We start from the raw sequence: 23,787 nt of genomic DNA on the forward strand, positions 1-23,787 counted from the left end.
GGCCATGCTCCATGTGACCTCCAGCAGCCATTTCTGCCCCTCCACCCCTATCAAGCCCTGTGCACAGAACTTGGCCCAACCCCCCAACACCTGCTAATTATGACCTGTGCCTCAAAGCTGCCTTTTCCTGCTGGGCCTTCATCCAGGAAGGCCTCTGCATGGCCCAGCTCACATCCCTTCATCTGCACCATGACAGAGAGGAGGCCTCTCTGCCCTGCTGTGCTGGTTAGGTCCTCTGAAGTCATGCCGTTGATGAAGAGCAAGCAGATGGAGAGAAGTGAGGATCCAGGGAGAGGCCTGAAGGCATGGTGTGTGTGTGTGTGTGTGTGTGTGTGTGTGTGTGTGTGTGTGTGTGCGCATCTGTGCATGTATCTGTGACAGTGCATACAGCAGATTTATCCCTGCATCTGCTGGTGTGGTATCATGGGGTATATCACAAGGGTATCAAACTCTCCTGTGTCCGCTTGTCTTGTTTCTATGCGGCATTGAAAGCAGAGCTGAAGAAGCCAATAACAGCCCCCTGGGATTGTTGTGTCCTATTTCATACACACCCAGCCCCAGTTTGTCATCTCATGAGTGCAGCTTGGGTTCAAAGGAGATTAAGTAAGAGTGAAAAATCTCTCTCTCTCTCTCTCTCTCTCTCACACACACACACACACACACACACACACACACGCACACCACACACACACACACACACACACACACACACAGCCGAGAACACATGCCCCAGGGTGGGTCAAGAGTATCATCTGAACATAAAAAACGATGGGCATTTCATGGCTTCTCTATGGAATTTCCAGAGTAGTGACCTTTGGTTGCTTCTATTTTTTTTTTCTTCTAATGTCAGGACTTCTCTAGCTACAGAGAATAAAACTGTATTGGAATAAACTACAAAAGATCCTTGGTCTAGGATAAAAATAGACTTACTCTGGACGAGGCTGTCTTCAGAATCCATTTTATTAGGGCAGCTCTTTGATAGATTCTCCGACATCAACCCCTTGATCATACGTAAACACACACAGGGTGCGTTATTGGAGATAGTCACATGATCACACAGGGAACTGCAAGACGTGTGTGTGTCAGGATCTCACCAACTTCCTCTCGGTAGCGCTACCATCCCATCCTGTCCTTTCTTTTTCTTACATATTTATGTGCCTTGAACTCACTTTCTTTAGTGGCAATGTCACACGAGGGCCTTTATCATGGTACATGGACACTCACTGCCTCCTCAAATCACATCTGAGTGCAGGGATGCCAAGCACTCTCACAGAATCACACCCATGTGAAAATATATATGTAAAAGTATCTATATTCACAAACATGTAGCTACACCAATGTGTGTGTGCACACTCACACACACACACTTGAGCAGTTCATGATTCAGGTGGAAAGTCGGCATTCACAATGGAAAACCTGGCCCACTGGCTGCTCCAACTGAACTACTATTATTTTTATGATGCAGCCAACTCCAACGAGCCGCACTTGCCTATGGCGGCAGCAGCCTCTGAGCACATTCCAATCCTACATTCTCAGATGCTCACACACACTCTCTTTCTGATCCCTCACTTCTTCCCAGTTGTGTGAGGATACCATCTCGGGACTCAGGGAGGAAGGAGAAAGCTTGGACCATTCCCGCAGGGACGAGCACACACCTTCACACGCATGCGCTATGCAGTCCATCGATTTTACCTTGAGGACGTCTCCTTCTGAGAGTTCGAATGCCCTGGCTTTAAGCTGAATCCCCTTCCCCGGCTGGGTCTGGATGGAGTAGATGCATTCGTGATTGTTATTGTAGTTCACAGGAAAGTTGGGGGACAGCAGAGTACCCTGAGTGCCGGTGACTGAGTTCCCACACTCAGCTGGAAAGAGAATCACAATAACCACAGATTAACCCCCATCAGCCGCATCCAGAAAACAACTCACAGCTCTGGAGAACCTGACAGAGGTGACGAGCCGCCAGCCTGTCTACCTGTGGCTTGGTGGCTTCTCTGTCTGCCTACAGGACTGCCTGTGGAAGTTTAAATAAAAAATAAAACCTGCCTGCCTAGAGTTCTGTTGGTGTCTCTCTCTCTCCCATTCTGTCGGGCTGGTTCTCTTTTTTGTGGAAATAGAAACTAACCACCAGACCCCCTTTCCTTTCACGGTGCTATAAAGCAGTCATTCCCTGCATCTCTTGGTGTGGTATCATAGCAACAGAAATGATGGAGAAGGACGTCAGAGGAGTGGGTAGTCAAGTGAGGAGAAAGGACGACTTTCAGTGTCCAAGGATGGAAACCAGGAGGGGACAAGATGGAACAATAATTGCTAACTCTATGTGCAAAACACCACAATAGACACTTAATAAGGCTCATTTCATGACCTGTCACAGCAACCAGTCCCCCAAGGTAGGCCCAGTTATCATCCTCAGTTTAAAAATAGGGAGCCTAGAACTAAGGAATTTAGACCAAGTCTCTTAATTCACAGAGGACGCCACCCCCTCAGGCTGGAGTTTAGGGCCCCTGAGGCTCTGGAGAAAGTTTTGGCACACCCCTGTTGAAACCCTGTTTCATTCAACAACTAATGAAATCACACCCTCTCCTGGAAATTGGTTTCTCCTCCTCTAGAATTAGTCATTTCTTCCCTGTTGTTCCTATGCGGTTATTTATAGCAGCTATCGCATTTTACTTGACTTATTTGTGAGTACTGCTGTCTCCTTCACTGCACTGTGATCCCGTGGGCCTTGGTCATATTTCTGTCTTCCCAATGCCCAACTAGTGCCTGGTCAGGACACCCTCAGAAGATGTAAGCAGAGAGCTCAGGGGCAGGGCACATCTGGGGAACCCTGCAGTGGCTCTCTATTTTTTGTACTTGGGATTGAATCCAGGGGTGCTTATCACTGAGCCACATCCCCAGCCCTCTCTATTTTTAATTTTGAGATAAGGTCTCCCTAAGTTGTGGAGGCTGCCCTCAAATTTGCAATTCTCCTGCCTCAGCCTTCTGAGATGCTGGGATTCAGGCATGTACCATCACATTCCTTTTGTTTGAATTTTTGATTATGAATCCCCTTTCTGTGCATCCCTATATCAGAGAACCTATCACACCCTGCTCCCTGATTGCTTTTACTTGCTTGTAATCCCCACTCAAACTGTGAGTTACTTGAGGGCCAGAGTCATCCCTGATGAATCTATGACTTTCCAAGACTCAACCCAGATGGTCTGCAAAATAAATATTTGCCAAATGCATGAATGGATGAATATGGCATACACTGACCTTAGAAGAGGTACAGTCCTAAAAATAATTAGGTTCCAGAAGGATGTAAATACAAGACCAGATGGCAGGCTCATTATTTGTCTGGACATATGGAGAGTTTGGAGCATGTCTTAAATGTTTACAGTTGATGGTAGCAAGGCTGCCTTCTCCAAGCCAGCCCTCCTATCCTTATTCTAGGCATAATTTTTTGGGGGAAGGACTCCGATGTTGACCGAGAGGCCATTTCTTTGGTTATAATTGTTAATTCTTTGACTATAATTTCTTAGGACACTAATTGTCCTAAGCTGGGCAGCATAGATGGAGCACATAGACACCTTCAGAGATGAACCTCCTGCTGGGTTTGTCATATGCTTGTGTGCTCTCTTGTCCCCAAGGCTGCTCTTAGTCCTTTGAAGATGGTGACCAAGTCCCTACTTTTCAACTGGCCCTACTCCCTGGGCCTGTGCAGTTCAGGTCAGTTTGGTTTCCTGAAGCTTTACAGAAGCATTTGTTTATTTTTTTTGCAGGAGCAAAGTAGCCTGGTGGATTTTTAAACTCGGCTGGTTTGCCAAGCAAACCAAGTATCTAATGAATGTGCGGAACTGAGGCATTGAACTGAAGGGGCAATGGTAGTAGCAGCCAGGCCCTCTGGGACAGTGGCTGCTGACAATTTCAGTAGATAGGTTTCTAGAGAGCGCGCAGTTCATGGGTGCCCTCAGACTAGGCAGTTACATACTAGTCCACGGTCATACCACAGACAGCTCTGAGGTGTCTCCCCACAGTCTCTGGGGTCCCACATACTCTCCTGCACCTCGGCTGAGGCATGTGGTGCACTGAGATGAGCACAGACTTTGGAGAAGACAGACAAGTTATATCAACTCTCTGAGTCTCCATCTCATCTTCATCTGTCATTGCCTGGATCATAAGGGCCCCTCCTAAGGCTGTAGAGAACAAATGCACCAGATTTTCTGTGTATAAAAGTGAATGAATGGGAAGTCGTGGTTAGCACATAGTAGGTCCTCAATCAGTGCTATTCCTCCTCTCTCTTCCTACTCATTCCCTAGCTGACCATCCTCTGGGACTGGCAGAAAGCCTGGGAAGCTTATGGAAAGTTTATGCCTCAGCTAGGGCCCTCAGGTGGTCCCTGATGCCTCTTGCCCTCTGCCCAGTTCCTGGCAGTCAGCTTCCTTTCAACATGGGCCGTGGCATATTTTTGAACTGTCTTTGCAGCCCTGGCTTCCTGAGTCGCCTCCCTGCCCCAGCATGACCCTCTTGTTTCTCCCACCTGCCCAACACCTTTTTAAGGAAGGACACAGGGCTGACAGCTTCAGATGCAGCCAGGCCCTGGCCAGTCACCAAGTCCTGACTCCCTGCCAGGGCCTTGGTCTGGGTACCAGGGAGGGCATGGGTGGTTGAGGAATGTGGCACTCGCTTCTGGGAGAGTTTCCAAAGGAACAGAGGAGGTGAGCAGATGCACGGAGAAGCCAAACGGGGTGTAAATGGAAACAAATAAATGTTCCAGAGAAACAAACAGTCGTGTGCAGAGAAAAAATGCTGCCGCTGATTCAGACATCTGTGACTTCTGTCGCCCCTGTCAAGAGAGGTCTTGTTAAGGGCAGGGGCTGCATCTTATCCATCAGTCTGGGCTCCTGAGGCAGAGGGTTAGGGCTTCTCCATCACACTGGGCTCCCAAGGACAGGGCCATGTCTCCTGCAGCAGACTAGGGTCCCAATGGGTCAGGGCTGTCTCTTCCACATCAAATTCAGGGGCCCCAGAGGTCAGGGGATATGTCACCCCTGTCACACCATGAATTGGTGCCCAGGCTGTTCATCTCCTTCTCAGATGGGAATGTTTCTGGTAATGCTACATGAGCCAAATAACCCCAGTTACACCCACAGTGCATGCGGCAACTGGGTGCACCCCCCGGGTGGGCATTCCCAAGACACCTCCAGCACGAGGCTCTGCGACAGGGCTGGCAGTAATTACAGGTGATTATAATTGCTGTGCGTTATTAATAACATGTGAAACAGAAGACAAATGTATAATAATAATAATGAAAATATTGTGAGGTGTCATGAACAAACAGTAATTGAAATAATAAGTTAAAGGATGAGTTCGTGTAATGAGATCAATGAGGCAAGAGTCTCAGCCCTTTGAGCATCTGGGGGCCTGGAGATCTCCATTCAAGAAAAATATCTCCCACACCCCCTCTCTGAGGACACTTTCCCAGAGGCAAGAGTTGCTGCACTTGGGGGCATTAACCAAACCTTCCCAGGGGGTGTTCTAGTGTCTGAGTGTGTCCTGGTCAACAGTCAATACTTTGGGGGGGGATGGGGACAGGAGAAAGGAGGAACTTTGAGATGATTTAATTGGTCAAAGATGGAATTCTGCGACTCTTTATCTTAATGTTTCCCTCTGGGACTGTAAAAGGTTATTGACAAAATGACAGTTAGTTATCCATGAGTACGGCTAAAAAGGTTATTGGCAAAATAGTCATTATGTGGCACTTTCTTGTTTATGTCAACTATTTCATCTCATCTGGAGTAGAGCCTGGGTGTTGGCTGTCCTTATCTCTGCTTTAAAAAAGAGGAAGCTTTATGAGGCTGAGGAGTCTGGTGGCTCTAAGGGATGGTAAGTGGCAGAGCAGAGACTTGACCTTGGGGCCTGAGTGACGGATCAGCCCATCTTGCCAGGCTATTCAATGTTCAGCTGTCCTCTGCAGAGCCCTGGGCTCCTTGGTGACATCGTGTCATAGGCCTATCTTTTTTCCTTTTCTTTTTGGCAGGCTGGGAATGGAACCCAGTGCCCCACCTGTGTTGGCAAGTGCTCTGCTGCTGGGCCACTCCCAGGCCCCTCGGGAGCTTTTGTGATGCTGATGCCTCTTTCAGTCTGTGCATTGCTGCTTTGATCTATCAATTCTGTATATTTTTATGGGGTTTTACGTAATATTTCACTTTAAGTGAGTTCCATGGCTAACAGTGAGCATGTAAGTACTCCCCTAATTCAGCCTGCATTTCATCCTGTCCTGCACTGTGGGTTCGGGCAAGCAGAGCCGTGAGTTTTACAAATTAGGAGAAGCCAGCAATTGTCCTCCTCCCTGGGCCATCACCATACTTCCCTCTATGCTCTGGGCCCAAAGCTCTGATCAGCCTTTAGGGGTCCGTCAAGGAGGCAGATGGGGCTTCTGCCAACCCCTAACCAGCTACATCTTGGCGCTTTGTTCCCACTGCTAAAACACAGCTCAGCAGAGAGGCCCTTGCTGCCCACTCTTTGCCACAAAGCAACCTCACCTCCACACATCCTGAGTCTTTGTCATTGTGCTCTGTGCTCCTAACACTGCTGGACACATTGTGTATCTATGTATTATGGCTTGTGTTTCTCCACCATTATGGGAGGCCACTACGGAGAGACTTTCTCTTTTTTGTTCACTTTCGTATCTTCTGGACCTAGGTACGCATTGGATGTGTAATGGGTGCTCTCTCAATGAACCCAAATTCTTTCCCTGCTTCCTTGGCTGGATGGGCTGCCTTCCAAGGGATTCTCCAGAGCAAGACCTTACATTGGACTAGTCAAAGCACCCACCCAATGCCCTGGATTGAGACTCAGGCAAAGGGCTCACCCAGGGCCCCATCCAGATCTCCCTGCAAGAGGCATCCTTCAGCCAGGGGCCTGCATGTTAAGGGCAGGAGGTGAGAGTACTGAAGTCAACCTCATTTCAGAGCCCATGGGCGATTCACTTGGCAAAGGTCAGTTTAGGTTACAGAACTGCCTCATGGAGTAGGCATTACTGTGCCTGTTTTACAGACAAGGCGGCTGAGAGGAGTTGAGGTCACCTGCCCAAGGTCTCGCTGCAGGTAAGCTTGGGCTACATTAGTCCCCAAACCCAGCTCCCTCTGCCTCTTGGCGTGCGCGTCCACCACCTCACACCGATCAGCTACGTCTGGCCCACCCCATCAAGTGAAGCAAAATGAAAGCACGTGACCACCTACCAACACACCTTGGCAGAGGCGAGCTCCACAGGCGCCGTCTGCCCCCCAGGCACGTGATGCGGGCGGTGCCCTCTAGACGGTACCCGGGGAAGCAGGAGAAGGTCAAGGTGTCGCCCACGCCAAACTGCAGGCCCTTCCGGATGCTGTAGGCTGGGACCTCGGGCTCCTCGCAGGGCTCCAAGTCATACTCTGCAAGGGCAGCAGGAAGGTTGGGCTCAGAGACGTCTCGGGAGGTGCAGAGAAAGAAAATCAGAACACGGAAGCCCAAATGCCAGGGGACAGGGCCAGAGTCCAGACAGACAGAGGTACAGACCAGGTGCACACTGGTCCAGAGTGAGGAGGCAAGGAGGATGAGCCCCAGAAGAGCAGAGGCCCAGAGAAGTGCAGGGAGGCGGAGGAGAGGGCTGAGGCACAGTGTCTCCTTCCTAGGGAACTTCTGGTAGGGCCTCAGGTGCCTCAGGCCTCGGCTCTCTCTTCTCCATCCCTCCATCTCCATGGAAACCCAGCCTCTGGCCCCCTCCACTCTCCCACTCTTCCCCTCCAGGCACTGAACCAGATCAATCCAGTCAGTGGCTTTCAGAGGGTCAGTCTATGACACAGCTTTGGGCGACAGGAGTAGCAAAGGACTCCAAATGCTTTGCTCTAAGCCTGATCTCAGAAAGCTGGCGTTGAGGCAGATGGCAAGCAGGATGGGGTGGCATTCATGGGCCAGGGACCTGCCTGGTGCTTCTAGAGACAGCATAGAAATGACTGTCTCTTGTCCTCCAGAGCATCTCCCTTCTGGGATGCAGTCCTCTGGGGCTGTGTGGAGGAGGAGCATCTCTCTCATTTGAGTTGAGGTACACTGGTTGGGTATGTCCCATCAGCCAGGACTGCCCTGGAACATGGCAGGTGGCTTCTGCCTGAGGGCCAGGTGGGGGTGTTAAGGCTAAGCTGGGCCATATCCCTGTTCCTAGAGGCTGACATCTCCTGCCCATCCTGGGAGGAATCCATCTGGCTTCCCTGCTCTTGCTGAAGGTAGGGGTGGGTTAGGGGGCCCTGGGGCACCTTGGGACAAGCATGGGGGGTGGGGGGAGGAGGGCTTCACATGGGGACATGTTTCCCTGAATGCCAAATGAAAGAGATTTCTTTTCAGGTTTCCTAGACACAGAGATAAATATCTATTACTACAAAATTAGCATTGACGAAGAAGCACCCAAATGAGACTAAAACACTCCTGTATGTTAATTTCACACCCTTTCTTCTTCTTTGTTAATTACTGGAGTCGTAAAATAGTGGAAGTGGAATCAGGAGAAGAATTTGGAATTACTAGGGCAGGAAGGGACATTTGTGAATCCTCTAGGAGCTATTTGAAGCCACCAGCTGGGTAGGTCATGTTCAGAGCAAATCCTGAATCAGAGTAGGAGATTCCTCAAGGAACCTGCTAATTCCTTCCAAGACCATGATACAGAAGTTCTTCCATGGATCTAACCGAAATATCTTTAGCTGTAGCATTGAGGTCATTCTCCCAGAGACAGGGGAATGATTACTGTACATCTACTAGAAGACCAGAGACTGGCAGCAGAGGGAGAGAGAGGATGGTGCAGCGGTCTCCTCTCCCCAGGGACCCCCACACCCTGTACCTGAGAAGGTGATGTTGAATCCTTCGTAGGACATGGAGAAGTCGGAAATGAAGCGGACCTGAGCCGTGAAGTTGCCATAGAGTCCGGCACTGATGGGTGCGGGCAGCCGGGAGCCGGTCAGCTGCCTCAGGGGCTGGGTGAAGCTGCCGTTCTCGGTGAGAAGGAGGTAGTCGTGGCCGCTCTCCAGGTGGAAGGTGTGGAAGGTAAAGAACACACCTGCAGAGAGACCAGAGGGGTCCAGCTGGCCGCGGGAGGTGGCTGAAGCAGCCCAGTGGCGAGGCAGGACCTGCCCAGACCTTTCTAATTTGCACCTACCTGTCCGCGTGTCCAACTACAAGCATCTGTGGATCAACATACCAGTGGATGGACCTGAACTTGCCATGACCCGAAGATCCAGGCAGGGAGATGGACAGCTCTTTATGGTTGTCAGCATGTGAAAGGGGGATTTATGGCTCAGTTTGAGAGGATGCTTCATAGCCAGTCATTAATTCATCCAGCAAATATTTGCATATTTGTTGAATATGTCCTATGGCTGGGATCCAGGGTGAAGTGCAAGGGGATTCATGAGGCATTAGACAAATGGGTACAAAATGGAATCATGAAAACTATAAGGAAATGTAGATCAGCGTGACAGGGGGGCAGCATGGACAGCCCTTCATAGCAGGAAGCGGGGAATGGGGGGCAGCTTCAGAAACAAAGGAGTTAACTGGGGAAGGTAAGAAAGAACATCCTAGATACAGGATGCCCATGTCAAGGGACAGAGAAGCTGTCCCTCCCAGGGCTCTGTGGTGGGAGATAACTGGGAACTGAGGCTGGAAAGGTAGGCGGGGCCAGTCAGTCACTGTTCTGGAGGTCACAAGAAGCTGTCCTATCCAGAGTACATCAAATTTCAGTTCCAGTAAGATGATGGTGACCATGAGGAGGATGAAGTGGAAGAGAAGGCCGGAAGAACAGTTGGAATGTGGGCTGATGTGCACTGGACCAGTGTGGACGGGGCTTGTGGGAGGGACTTAAATGAACCTGCTTCCTGAAAATTCCTCAGGTGTCCAGCCTCATCTGTCCTACGTTGACACTAGGGGAAAATGAGGCACAAAGGCATGAAGTCATTTGTCCAGGGTAATTCAGCTGGCAGGTGCTAGAGCTGGGCAGCTGAGGCCTCACTGCTGAGCCACTCCAGGATGTCTCCTCTTAGGCCACAAAAGGAGACAGGTGGGAGGGTGGCAGGTGGTGAGAGGGTCGGTAGTGAGTAAGGTTATGGAGCAGCAGGAACTTAACACCCAAAGCAGCTCTCAAACTTGTCCAGGTGGCAGCAGCTGTATTTGCTTGGATACAGCTGTCAATGCATGGCCTCCAACAAGTCTGTGTTCATGGGGACATGTGTTATGGTGGTGCCAGGAAAGGTGCACTGTTAGACTGGGAGTGCTGGGCCCAGCTGCTACTCAAAGTGTGGTCCATGACCAGCTTGCTAGAAATGCAGAATCACCTCTGTTTGATTTATAGGCACCTAAAAGTTTGAGAAATACTTTCCTAGATAATTACTGATGAAGTTTTAATAAATGATGATGGATCCAAGCCTGTAATAGAGCATTTTAAAAGTTTTATTATTCTTGCCTCCCTGTGGATAAAATCTGGTGATCCTGGAGTATTGGAGCTTCTCTGAGTAGGGTTTGGAGAGACATAACCTAGCAGAGGTGGTAGGTTGTGGTTTACAAATTACTGGTTTGCAGGCAATCGAGATGCAATCATGTATCTATTTGTTCAAGGATATGGGTCTTAAGCACCTACCAAGTACCAAGCCTAGTGCTTAAGAAGAGAAACATCTTTTGGTTTCATAGAGAAGACAGATGCATCAATGGTGAGAATCCAGCATGGGGCATGAGGAAGGACAGGGAACTCTGCTTTGAGGGCTTGGACGGGGAACTCTGCTTTGAGGGCTTCACATAGGGACACGATCCTTGGCGTAAGAGATGTGAGCATGTGCATAGGAAACGTGTGGACATGTGTGCCTCCATGTGTGCTATACTCTTGACACACAAACATGTGTGCAGATAACTATTGAGCTTGGGAAATGTATGTGCCCCCTCCTTGCTAGAACATCAGGTTGGGTGGAGAGCGGGTCAGATACAGTAGCAGGATGAAGCACCAAGCTTTGCACTGTTCTTCTAGCGTGCAAATACAGCCCCTCCGAAGGAGTAAACATTTGGCAGGGATTCTAAGGATGAGCAAACAACCGAAATGAAACCCCTGGGGTTCCCAGCTGTGCTGATTGCTTGGGGCTGTTTTGGCCGTTGTGAGAAAATGAAGACATTGTCACAGAAACAGAGAGGTCCCATGTTGGAGTTTGAATCCAGATTTGGTGTGACAGATGTACACACTGGAGTGAACTGGGCAGAACAGTAGGAGTGATATCAATCCTGCACCAGGGCAGGAAAGGCAGGGATCAAACGCCCGTCTACCAGCTGAAGGCCTGAATCCAGAACTGCATGTGTGTGTCCTTAGCTGCGCGTGTGGATGCCGATCCCTCCCTCACAGGTGGCACATTGGGATGGCATATGCAAAGCCTGGAGCCCTGGCCCTCATCAGGTGAGCACCCACAGGTGTTTTCTGCTCGGCTCAGCCCAGCCCCAGATGACCCTGTGGGTTAAGAAGCTGCAGTCCTGGAGTCTCTGCAAGGGCACATTCTCCAGCCTCCTGAACTGCCCTAGGAGTGGCCAGCTGGGCAATTCTGAGTTTCCTAAAGTTTAGAATTTCCCCAGCTGGAGTGTTCGGGGACAATCCAAGTCAGCAGCCTAGCGGTCTGTTCACCTAACATATTAGGAGCAGAGACTGAGTGGAAGGATCTGGGGTCAGACGCATGTCTCCAAATACCCCTGGGGTTCCTTGGGTGCCAGGGGTGGAGCTGGGCAGGCAGAACTGCAGGAAGCAAGAGAGTTCAGGTCTGTGGGCAGGTGGTGAAAGTTCAAGTGGGGTGAGGTCTGGGGAAGAACGGGGGTCTGTGGGAGCTTCCCAGGAGGGAAGCTCAACCTGGATGCTGGAGAGGGGAGGTCAGGAGAGGCTGGTGAGAGGAAGCAAGCATGAAAGTTGAAGAGCTGGTCAAGCAAAGGGAATGGGAACCTCCATACCCCCCTCGAGAGGAAGAGAGAACTCAGGCAAAAGTGCAGGGCCCCAGAAAAGAAAGAACTTGGCAAGCTCCCGGGCCTGCACAAAGGCCTGTGGAGGCCCAACTCTGTCTGGAGGGCTCAGCATGAGGCCCAGAAAGGCAGGGCAGGCTGAAGGGCCTGGCTCACTGGGCCCCTGTGCTAGGGGTTAGGGGAAGTCAGGGTTCTAAGGAAGAAGCAGTCACTTATTCGGGCATGATTGTTGATTCTCTGCGTGAGCACATTTCATCCTAGCTAATTCCTGTTCCTTCTGGAAGACAAGCTTATGTCTCAGATCCAGGCCTCCTGCCTAACTCCCTGGGCCAGGCTGCAGATGTGTGTTCCACTACACAGATGCTGCTGCTCTGAGCTCTGTGTTTAGGCTGTCTGTCTAGCCCTGGACCATAAACTCCTGAGGGCAGGCGTCAATAAGCATTTGTTAAGTAGTTAGTGAGCTACACTGACTTCTAGGCAAAGACATAGAGGATCATTCACCCTGATGATCTCAGGTGCTCCTGTACAGAAAATCATGACCACAGAGGTTGTCCCTCCAAGGACTCTGGGGGGCTTCCCTGGACTGCCCGGAGGGTCTTGCCTTGCCTGGAGAAGCTCTGGGACATCTGAGACCTGGCCAGGGAAGGGCTCATCTAGACCAAAGTAAAGCTCTTAAGTACACATGATGAAACTAGAAATAATTTTCTTTTTTTTTGTACAAATAGCATATTTTACATGCAATATATATTTATTGCTCAAAATCAGAAAAACAAAAAAAAAACAAAAATGAGAATAATAAGAGAAAACTAGTGTTAAAATCTTTGGGTAAATCTTTTAGACCATTTTCTGTGCAAATATCCTCCTTAGCAAAAACTATCTTTTAGCAAGCTTTGTTTCTTAACAATTTTTGCCAGTACTTCTATAAATCTGCAAATATTTTCTCCCATTTTTCCTAGTATTTCATTCCATGACCATTCCCCAGCTGGAGTGTTCAGGGACAATCCAAGTCAGCAGCCTAGCAGTCTGTTCACCCAACATACAACTGTATGTTTATTTCATGCTTTCTTACAGATGCCCATTTGAATCGTCCCTAAGTTTTCAATATCATAAATAAATGTTTTAGGGGACACTTTGGCTGTTAAATCTAAATGTGTGGTTTTACTTATTTTCTGCAGGTATATTGCAGTGTGTGGAATTGCATGTCTAGAGGCATGTATCTTTTGAAGACTTTTGATTCCTATTACCAAACCACCAGGTGAGGAGGAAGGGCCTACGTTTCTCCTCCTTTCCCCACAGTGCAGCGTTTCTTTGATGACTTGAAAAGGAAGATGGGATTTTGCTATCGGCTGAAATTGCATTTCTTTCATTATTGATGGGGTTGATATTTTTCAATTTGTGTTTTTGCAATTAGGAAGCATTTGTTTATAGTTTTGCTCTTTCTGCAGGCTGGTGGGCCAGGCTTCTTTCTCTTAGAAATTCTGAAGAGCTCTGTATGCACCAGGCCGGTAATCCTCAGTCAATTATATATATTGCAAATATTTTTGTCTATTTACTATTCGACTTTGCATTTTTTTATGGAGCTTTCTTTACATAAATCCTATTAAAGTTTTACTTAATTGAATCTAACAGTCTTTGCCTTCACAGATTCTGCTTTGGGTGTTCCAGAAGGTGCTTTCTCAGCTGAGGTTAGAGATCCATGTTTTCCTAGTGCTGGAATTTATGTGGCTAAATGTATAAAGTATGGATTGTGTTTTTTTTAAAATCTTTTTTAATTTTTTTATTGGGGCATTGTAATTATACACAATAGTGATATTCAGTGTGACATATTTGTACATGCATATAAGATAATTTGATCAGTCTAATTCCCCAGTACCTCCCCTTTCCCTTCCCTCCTCCCTCCCCTTGATCCTCTTCCTCTTACTCTACCGGTCTCCCTTCTACTTTTTTTTTTTTTAATTTGTGTCTTTTAATTATACATTATACATAAAAGTGGGATTCATTGTTCATGGACATAGCATAATTTGGTTGATTTCATTAAGATCTTTTCCCCAATGGTTAAGCTCACTGTTTTAACACCATTTATTGAATTCTTTTCTTCAAATGAAATGACACTTTAATCATATGCTGAAGTCTGTCTCCCTCTCTCTCATCCACAAGCACATGCGCGTGCACACACACACACACACACACACACACGGGGGGGGGGGGTTGTTTCTGGATCTTTATCGTCCCTCACTGATTTGAATGTCCACTCCTGCACTCCTGCCATGCTACTCACATTTTTCTTAGCCCATAACAACATTTGAATATCTGGAAAGGGTATTCTTCCACTTCATTCCCCCTCTCCCGGGGCTCTTCTTTTTCCTGGTTAATTCTTCTAGATCAGAGGTTCTTAATTAAAGGCATGCCTCGGAGTGACTGACAAAATGTCCTCAAAATGTACATGCCTGGTTTCTACCCCCAACGTAGAGAATCAATGCCTCTGGGGCGGAGCCTTGGCATTAACTCAGCATTAACATTGCCAGACTGTACAGGGGCAGGAGACAGCACCCTACAGAGGCTCTGGAATAACCTTCCACACCTGTGGGGTTCCCGCAGCCCCAGTGTCTTCCACATGGGTGGCACTTAAAGCATATTTGTTGGATGAAAGAGTATGTTAACTAATGCTTATTTATAACCAGCACCCTGACTTTGAACTTGGACTCCCAAAGACCACTTAGGTTAGGGAAGCTGGGGCAACAGCGCAGGAGGAACATGTATGCATGTCACTCGGGGAAGAGCTGAGCTACACGAGAAGGGGATCTCCGTGTTCAGAATCTGAAGGGGTGACACGAGGCGGAGGAAGCAGAGGTGCCCTCTGTTCTTCCAGGACATAGGACAGGAACGTGGGTTTCAGAGCCACCTAATAGGCTATAAGGAGGGAAATGAACTATCAAAAATATGTGACCACTGTGGAACGGGTGGGAGACATCCCCACTGGAGGTGCTTTAGAGAGGACTCCTGGCCCTGATGGGATGGATTCCATGGTTGGTTACCAGTATGATCTCTTTGGCAATTTTGGATTCTCAACAATATTTATTGAATGAGTTCTGTGACTCACAGAGATGAGAAGGTTCTGCTGAGAAACATTCAGACTGCACTTACACATCACTCTCTAGGGAAATCCCCATCGAGGTTGCCTTGACCTGGGAGCTTAGGGCCTGACCTTGAGTCACTTCCCAATATCTGCCCAAACACTTACCCTTGCCATGCGAGGTTTCGATAACCCAAGTGCAGTTCAGGTTGTTGGGGTAGAAGTCAGGGAAGCCTGGCGACAAGATGGTCCCACTGGAGCCTTGAATGAAGCCACCACAGAGAGCTACAGAAGGGAAGAGGGCAGTGAAGACCAGAGTGGCTCAGGGAGCCATTCCACGTGCTTAGGTACCCGCTGCCCCGCCTCTTCCCCAAGCCCCCATCTTCCCTATGGGTCCGGGAATCAGTGGCCGTCTCAGCTCCTGGTTTTCCTGGCAGGAAAGGCATTTGCCCTTTGATGGGCCTCACCTTCACAGCTGGGCAGAGCTCGACTCCACTGGAAGTTGGGCTCACACTCCAGGGGCTCCCCGTCACTCAGTGTGTAGCCCGAGTCACAGCTGAAGGTCACCAGAGCGCCCACATAGAAGTCATTCCCGTGACGCTGTCCATTGACAGGGATTCCTGGATCCAGACAGTGGTCTGACTGCAGTGTGATAGCTGGAAGAAAGAGGTCACAGCTGGAATAGAATGTGCACCGTCCCCACTGAGGGACACCAGCTGACCCACAGAGAGGAGGGATTTACAAAAGGCTGAAGTTGCTATTAGCACTCATGAAATGTGGCCATTATTTTTTTTGTGGAGAGGCTTTCTAAAGACCTATCTCTTTTTCTTCCTTTTTTAAAAAAATTATTATTATGGTATTAGGGATTAAAGCCAGGGCTTTGCACACGCTAGCCAGGCAAGTTCTCTATCACTGAGCTACAACCCCAACCCTTTTGATTTTATTTTGAGACAGGGTCTCTTTAAGTTGTTGAGGCTGGCCTCCAACTTGCAATCCTCCAGCCTGAGCCTCCTGAGTAGCTGGGAGTGCAGGTGTGGGCCATGGGGCCTGGCTTGAAGACCTCTCTCTTGAATAGGAGATCACTTGCTTGTTGGTTCATTCATTAATAAACATTAGCTGGGCATCAGCTGTGGTGCAGGTGCTAGGCTAAGGCTTAGGGATATAAACATGAATAAGAAATGACCCTGTCCTCATGGTGCTTCCAATCTTTTCTACTTTGGTCTGCAAAGAATTGCAGTGACATCGACCCTTTAAATCAAGGGGAGAGGTGCAGAAGATGATGTGAGAGGGCAGTGTGAGTAAGAGCTGCCATTCCACTTCAAGTTCATGGTTCATCAAATACTCTGTCCCCAGAGTCTCCGGTGCTGTGACACCCAGTCACCTGCACCCAGAGGAGGCCATGGAGTGTGAACATGGGATCTGGCATGAAGGTCATGAGCAACTCTTAGCTCCTATGATCCCTGAGTGATGCTGAGAGTAAGGGAATACCTTCCAAAGGGGACAGCCTAGCCAGGAGTGCCACGGGATGGCTGGATCTGGTCTCACTGGTGCACAGCCCCAGGTTCCTTCACCCGCCTGCGCCAACCTTGTCATCTGCCTCCCTCTCCTACCCCATGAGACTCACTCTCATAGCGGAGCTGAAAGCCGATGTCCGAGTGGCTCTTGTCCGTAGAGAAGAGGAGGTAGAGGTAGTTGCTGGTGCTGATGAGAAACTGGGGGACCTGCGTCCCGTGGTAAACCCCGATCAAGGGCGCTGAGTATGTCCGTCCATCTCGTACTTCCAGGGTGTCATAGTTGACCTCAGTTTTAAATCTGTCAAATGACGCAAGCGAAGACCTCTTGAGAAACCCAAGGCTTATTAATTTGCAAATGATGAAAACCCTACCCCACTCAGTGCTTCAGACACCCCGAGTTTGGCAGGCTGGGATCTTTTAATATAATTTGGACACATTTACTAGTGATATGGCAAGGACCTTCTCTACTGAGCTTCGCCCTTCGTCCTCCTTGGTCAGACGCAGCTCTCCAATCTCCTCTACGGCCTGGGTTCTTAAGCCCTCCAGGCACCAGGCCTAGCTCCTAGGCCAGGGGTCAATAAACTAAAGCCCCAAACATGGCATACAGCCTGAAGCTAAGAATGTTTTTTACATTTGGTAAAGGATGTTTGAAAACAAACAAGCAAAAAATAATATGCACCAGAGATCTGAAAGTGAGCAAGAAACCCCCCAAAACCTAGCAGATTTACTATCTGCTCCTTCCCAGAAAAATTTGCAGACTGCTGTTTCAGGTCATGGTTGCTTTGTCCAGAAGAAGTTTGTGTCCATATCTCCCACTGAGGGGCAGAGGCAGGGTGGGAGTAGACGTGGGGCATGTGGAGGATTTGGGACCAAGGTCAGGAAGACCACCCTCCTATTAGAAGTTTGGGAGTTATAGTCCTCGGATGCCATGCCTGGCTTCAACATCTGATGGTGTCCATCTGCCACTCTCCATCCTTGGGGGTTAAGAGAAGGGCAGGCTTTGGCATCCCCAGTGAGAGCCCAGCCTTCTCCCCTGTCCAGTCCCAGCACAAGCCAAGCCCAAGGGCAAAGTCAGGGAGTCCTCCCCCAAGGGCAGTTGGCCACAGTGTCCTCTGACGGTGCCTTGACAGTACTGGTGTCTGCCCCTCCCCTCACTCCCTCGCCCCCTCCCCCAGGCCGCGGTGCCCAGCACCTGTCGAAGGTGATTTTGATGGGGTAGCCTGGCTGGGCTTCGATCACCCAGGCACAGCTCAACGCGTCCTTGTAGAAGCCGGGCCAGCCCGGAGAGAGGATGGTGCCGCTGGGCGAAGTCAGGTGGCCACCGCAGGGAGCTGGGAGGACAGAGGGAGAGAAGCCGCGTTCTTGGGGGACAAATGAATAAGCACACAAAATACATCTCTATCCACTAGACCAGCCAACAAGGATCGTCTCTGTTTTTATGGAGAGTTACATAAACTATAAACTGTGAGTTTTGCCTATCGGAACCTTCATGATGGGCCGAGTTACGTCATTGGGAGGTTTATTAAAGGCCAGAGGGGAGAAATGAAAAGAATCCTTTAAACAAAGCCCTTTACTCAGTCTAGAAGGGCAGAAGTGCAGCGAAATCTGGGTCACACTGGCTTTTTCTCTGTTCCTTACTCAAGTGTCAGGCCTGAGGCAGAGACATTGTTGGGCCTACCTCCCCCTATCCACACTAGGGAGTGAGCGGCCAGACCCCACTCAGCTTGGGGTGCAGGCACTGATACTGATCTCTTCACAGTTTGGTATCCCCAGAATTTAACACAGTGCCTGGCCCACAGTCGTATATGACTATCGAATAAATGAATGAAAGGATGGATCAGTGTAGCCATGGTAGCCAACTCCACAAGACGCTGACAGGCCTTGCCACGTTTCCTGGCTGTCCCTGGTCTTGTCCCTGGTCTGTCCTCTCCTTTCCTTGGCCTCCCTTCACTCAGCTCCCCCATTCTCACCTGCATCTTCCCGTCACTCCTGCCTGACCCTGAAACTAGATCCTGGCTCCTGTGGTGGACATCAGGGCCATTCCAGGACTCTTCCTCCAGGGCCCACAGTAGATGTCATGGCCCACCCTTTGGAAGTGGAAGCAAGGTCACGTGACTGCTTGGACCAATAAAATGAGAGCAGAAGAGCTGCGCGTCTCGCCAAGGAGGAAACAGTAGGAACCAGGGCATGACTTGCCCTGTGTCCTGTCTCTCCACAATGGAAGCAGTGTGTCAAGATGGCAGACCATCTGCCTGGACCTTCAAATGACTCCAGCGAGCAGATCCGCTGTTCACCTGAACTGAACTACAGAGCTCAAGTGCTGGGTGATCCTGTTCTTCGGCCATCCTGTTCTTCAGGGGTTGTCTGTTTACAGTCTACCCACTCAGGGCTGATGATGAGGGTGGCATCACCACCCACCACTAAGGCTGTCACCTCTGTCAGCACCACTGTCCCAGATCAAGCACTCCCTTCACATCACACATTCAGATGCACACATAATCAGGTTCACTCTTCAGGAAACAAATGCTCCTGTGAGGCTGGCACAATTATTAGCTCCTAAGGAGATTCAGGAACTGGCTGGGGGTTTGCAAGTCATAGAGTCTGAATTCAGACTGGGGCAGCAGAGAACCAGGATCATAGTATAAGCAGCCTCCTGGTTTTAAAGGAACCCCTGTTTCCTTTGGACTGTCTTACTGAGGAGCTACGGGAGGCCAGAACTAAGCAGAACTAAGAAAGAGTTAAATGAGCTACAGGGTGCTGCTCTCTTTGCAAAATTTTGTAGATTTCTCCAGGTAACCAGTTTCACAGATTACAGCCAAATGAACTTCTGTTCTTCCTTCCTCTCTTTATTTTGTGTTAGCATTCACACATCACAGAGAACATTTGGCCTTTGGTATTTTGGGACTGGCTTATCTCACTTCGCATGATAGTCTCCAGTTCCATCCATTTACCAGCAAATGCCCTGATCTCATTCTCTGTGGCTGAGAAGGGAATGAAGGGAAGGGAGGGGGAATGGGAATATGTAAGAGAGTAGAATGAATCAGATACAACTTTTCTCTGTTCATATATGAATACATGAACAGTGAAACTTCACATCATGTACAATTATGAGAATGGGATCCTAATTAGAATAAGTTATACTCCTTGTATGTATAATATGTCAAAGTACATATTACTACTGTCATGTATATCTAAAAAGAAAAGTAAATTTTTTTAAAAAAGAATACCACCAAATGCACCCCTCTTCTTTTCTCAATTCTATAACCTTCTGGAATTATCTAAAATAGTTATCAATAGTCTTAATAAAAAATTACATTAGGAACTTTAACAAAGATAATGATGATGATGATGATGACAATAGGAGCTGTCAGCTCTTCATGTGTATTATCACATCTAAATGCACATGCCTTGTGAAGTCTTTATCCCCACTTTCCAGGGGAAGAAAATAAGGCCAAGCCAGTTGAGACACTAGATCAAGGACACTGAGCTCTTGAAGTTGGAGCTGAGACTTAACCTTGAGACCTCTGTCTCCAAGTCCCTCTGCAAGTGTTTGGACAGCTCACCAAGTGCTAGGACTTGATGTGTACTATTGAGTGACAACTGCAATGATAAAAGGCACACACATTGTGGTCCTTATTACATAGAAGGGGGTCATTACCCCATTTTGGTGAATGGAGGCATAGAGACTAAGTAATGACACATTACTTATATCATCAGCATTGAGGGAATAAACCACATATATGTATTGTCATTTCTGGGGAACACCAGTTTTCAGAACCCATCTATCATCTCACTGAACCTCCTAATGCTTCTCTATCTTCCTTCAATGGACATGTTAGACCTTGAAGGTGGGGGAGCTGTGCCTGTTGCTACGTCCCAAGGTTTTCAGGCAGGCACTGGGTCTCAGCAGTGAGCTGAGGCTCTTTCCTGGCTGTAGATCAGCACAGGCTCAGCATCTCTGGTCGCTGAACTGTGACCTCTGTAGTTAATCTCCAGGAATCCCTGGACTACCCAGTCACTATTGCCTCCCCAGCACTCTCCATGCTGGGCATCTGTCTCAACACAACCCGCCCATAACCTGCAGGGAGGGAAACACAGCCCCTTCCTTTGGTGGACACCAGTTGGTTTTATCTGCTCTATTGCTTCATTAGTTCTCTTAGTTAATCTCTTCTTCTGCTCCTGTGAGTGTCAAATGACCTCTCTATTAACTCAGTTCTTCACTTCCTGTTGTCCGTCTTGATACTGCAGGGAGAGTGGTAGTTGCCGGGCTGGGATCTGGAGGGGAGGATTCTAAATGCAATATCCCTTAAACACTTGAAAAGATGCTCAACTTCATTTTTAATAAGAACGATTCATTCTAAAACTATAATGAGACATTATTTCTCATCCATCAGGTGGGCAACACCCAAAGTTTGAGGTCATAGAGGCTGCAAAAGCCAGGAATTCTGGTGATTTGCTGGTGGAAATAAAAAATGGCAGACCCCTATGGAGAGAAATGTGGTAATAAACAGCAAAATTCATATGCATTTACTCTCTGACACAGCAATTCTATTTCTAGAACTCTATCCCAAAGATCTGCTGGCAAATGTAAAAAAAAGAAAAAAATACACATTTATTTGCACAAGGCTATACAAGACAGCACTATTTGTAATAGCAAAAGAATGAGAACAGCTCAAATTTTAGCAATAGGAATCTACTGAATAAACTAGGTAATCAATGAAACAAACTATTTATGTAGCTGTAAAACAAAAAACAAAGAATATGCTACACAATATTATGGAGTGGTCCCCAGAATATATGACCGAGTGAATAAAAGCAACATAGAGAATACTGGGTAAAATTTGATTCTATTTATCTAAGAAAGAGCTAATATTAAAAGTCAAATTAATGTTAAAGTACTAATATTCAATCAGATTAATAATGAATAAAAAAGTAAACCAAAACCAAAGGTTTATCCATGGACAAAGGGAGGGAACAGGGCAGAAAGGGTAGGTTATAAGCAACACTTTCCCCAAATGTATCTTCTTTTATAGATTGAACTTTGGAACTATGTAACTATTTTATATAAATAAAAAGAAAGATTAAATTTGATATGCACCAAGAATTTGAACACTATGTCAGTTGGTAGCATAATCACACAGGAAGAAACTACTTAAAGATTTTAAAACAGTAATCTGATAGCTCATCCTTGGTAGGATATCAAAGAACAAAAGAACTAAAAATGATGAATAAGGAGAAGATTATTTTTAGTAGTCATGTTGTCGGTAATACTGGCGTGGCCGCTCTGAGATTCTTAGGTGTGTGTTATGATGGGAAGTGACAATGGTATTTAGGACCTTTTACCTTTTAGCAACAGTGCAATTGCTTTTTTGTTCTTTTATATTTTTTTAGTTGTAGATGGACACAATACCTTTATTTTTATGTGATGCTGAGGATTAAACCCAGTGCCTCATATGTGCTAGGCAAGCGACCTACCACTGAGCTATGGCCTCAGCCCTACAATGCATTTTCTTTTAAAAAGCATTTCTTAGTTGTCTTCAATGAGAAACCTCCGAAACAGGAACAACTTGAGAGTAATAAGCACCCCCAGTGTCCAGATTTTAAATATTGCCAGACACGGTGGTGTAAGCTTGTGATCCCAGCTACTTAGGATGTTGAGGCAGGAGGATCACAGGTTTGAGGCCAGCCTGGGCAACTAGTGAGACTCTGTCTCAAAGACTAAAAAGGACTGAAGGTGCAGCTCGGTGATAGAGTGCTTGCCTAGCATATATGAGGCCCTAGGTTTGATCCTAAGCACTGAAAAAAAAAATCCAATTTCTAAATGTCAGTTTCCTCTAAGGGACCAGGGCTCCTTGGAGAAATAACCGATTCTAGGTCAGGGGCAGAACATGTACGAGATGAGGTTGTGCCATCTTCAAAAGGCTCTCTCTGCAAAGAGAAAACTTGTGCATCAGTTAGAATAATAATTGCAATAGACTTAACATACAAAATATTACATCCATTGGACTGTAATGACATTTAAAAATGTTCAACTTTGGAAAATGTTAGGGAATTAACTCATTAATATGAAAACTGGCAAATAAAGGAAAATAAGTGTCTCTCCTAGACGGAGAGAATTATACCTGTCACGAATTATATTATATTGTATCATGAATTATACCTTAGAGTAAGTGAATAACTGATGAGGACAATTATTCTTTAAATATTTCAGCTTATCAAAGCAGAACTATAAAATGTTAGTATTTTGCAATTCCTGGGCTATGATCATCAATGACTTCTACTGTCCCCAAAAGAGAAGCAACCAGATGTTATTCACCTGCAATAAATACACAAAACCCAGCTTGTAAAATATTCTGGATGATAAATGGAAAAGGAGTCTGAGTAAGTTTTCTAGATCTTACTGACAATTGAAAGAAATATAAGAAACTCTCAAGGTAGCAATCAGCAAAATCCAGAATGTAGGAGACTCTTCAGAATGGATGCCCTGACCTTCATCAATGCAAACACACACACCAAAAAAAAAAAAAAAAAAAGAAGATAAAGAAAAATAGAAAACACAAGGGCAAGAATAGATACCCATAGATTAAGAAAGACTTGAGACAAACTAGTTTCTTTTAACCTATGAAACTAACTAGGATTCCAATTTTCAAAAACATATCACAAATGTATTAGCCAATCATGGATTGCGCTAAGTAATCATTTTTAATTTTTAGGATAATAGCATGGTGGTATGTTTTAAAGAGTTTATCTGTCAGACATGCATACTAAAATGTTGAGGATGCAATATTATGCCAAACATTTAGTCCAGAGTGAGTGAGGGGTCAAGGGGCAGTGGGTGGGGCCCTGGGTAAAGTTGGCCCTGGGTTTACAGTTGGAGCAGAGTGAGGAATGGACAGACACACGGGGTACGTTACACCATCTTCTTTGTTTTGGTATAAGTTTGAAGTTTTCCATTAAAAAAAAAATGGTAAGACATAAAAAGGCAAGTGTGGATGCACACAAATACATGGAAAAGAAGGTAGGGAGGGGAGCCCAGCAGAGGACAGAAGGGAGGGCCTGTGCCTGACCCTGTGCCGGGCACACAGTAGATGCTCAACAGATACTTGCTGAAGGATAGAAATATGACTGCAAGGTAGAGGTACTAGGTGTTGTGGGCTGAGCTGCTCCTCCTGAAAGTCACAGATTGAAGCTTGTACCCTGAAGGTGACTGAATTTGGAGATGGGGAA

At 47.3% G+C, this 23,787-nt stretch overlaps 1 protein-coding gene across 6 annotated transcripts in view; it reads right to left on the bottom strand.

Annotated features, from left to right (window-relative positions):
• The window catches only part of Csmd2 (CUB and Sushi multiple domains 2), a 542,274-nt gene that overhangs the window by 164,120 nt on the left and 354,367 nt on the right, over positions 1 to 23,787 (bottom strand). For all 6 annotated transcript variants that reach the window (XM_078025879.1, XM_078025878.1, XM_078025877.1 and 3 more), the window contains 7 exons: positions 17,753 to 17,891; positions 16,671 to 16,858; positions 15,514 to 15,702; positions 15,215 to 15,331; positions 8,843 to 9,058; positions 7,221 to 7,409; positions 1,693 to 1,862 (listed from right to left, as the gene is read on the bottom strand). In XM_078025879.1, coding sequence (XP_077882005.1) covers positions 1,693 to 1,862; positions 7,221 to 7,409; positions 8,843 to 9,058; positions 15,215 to 15,331; positions 15,514 to 15,702; positions 16,671 to 16,858; positions 17,753 to 17,891 — 1,208 coding nt within the window. The remainder of the gene's footprint in view (positions 1 to 1,692; positions 1,863 to 7,220; positions 7,410 to 8,842; positions 9,059 to 15,214; positions 15,332 to 15,513; positions 15,703 to 16,670; positions 16,859 to 17,752; positions 17,892 to 23,787) is intronic.

This window comes from Ictidomys tridecemlineatus, chromosome 11 (genome assembly GCF_052094955.1).
Source record: "Ictidomys tridecemlineatus isolate mIctTri1 chromosome 11, mIctTri1.hap1, whole genome shotgun sequence".
Lineage (NCBI taxonomy): Eukaryota > Metazoa > Chordata > Mammalia > Rodentia > Sciuridae > Ictidomys > Ictidomys tridecemlineatus.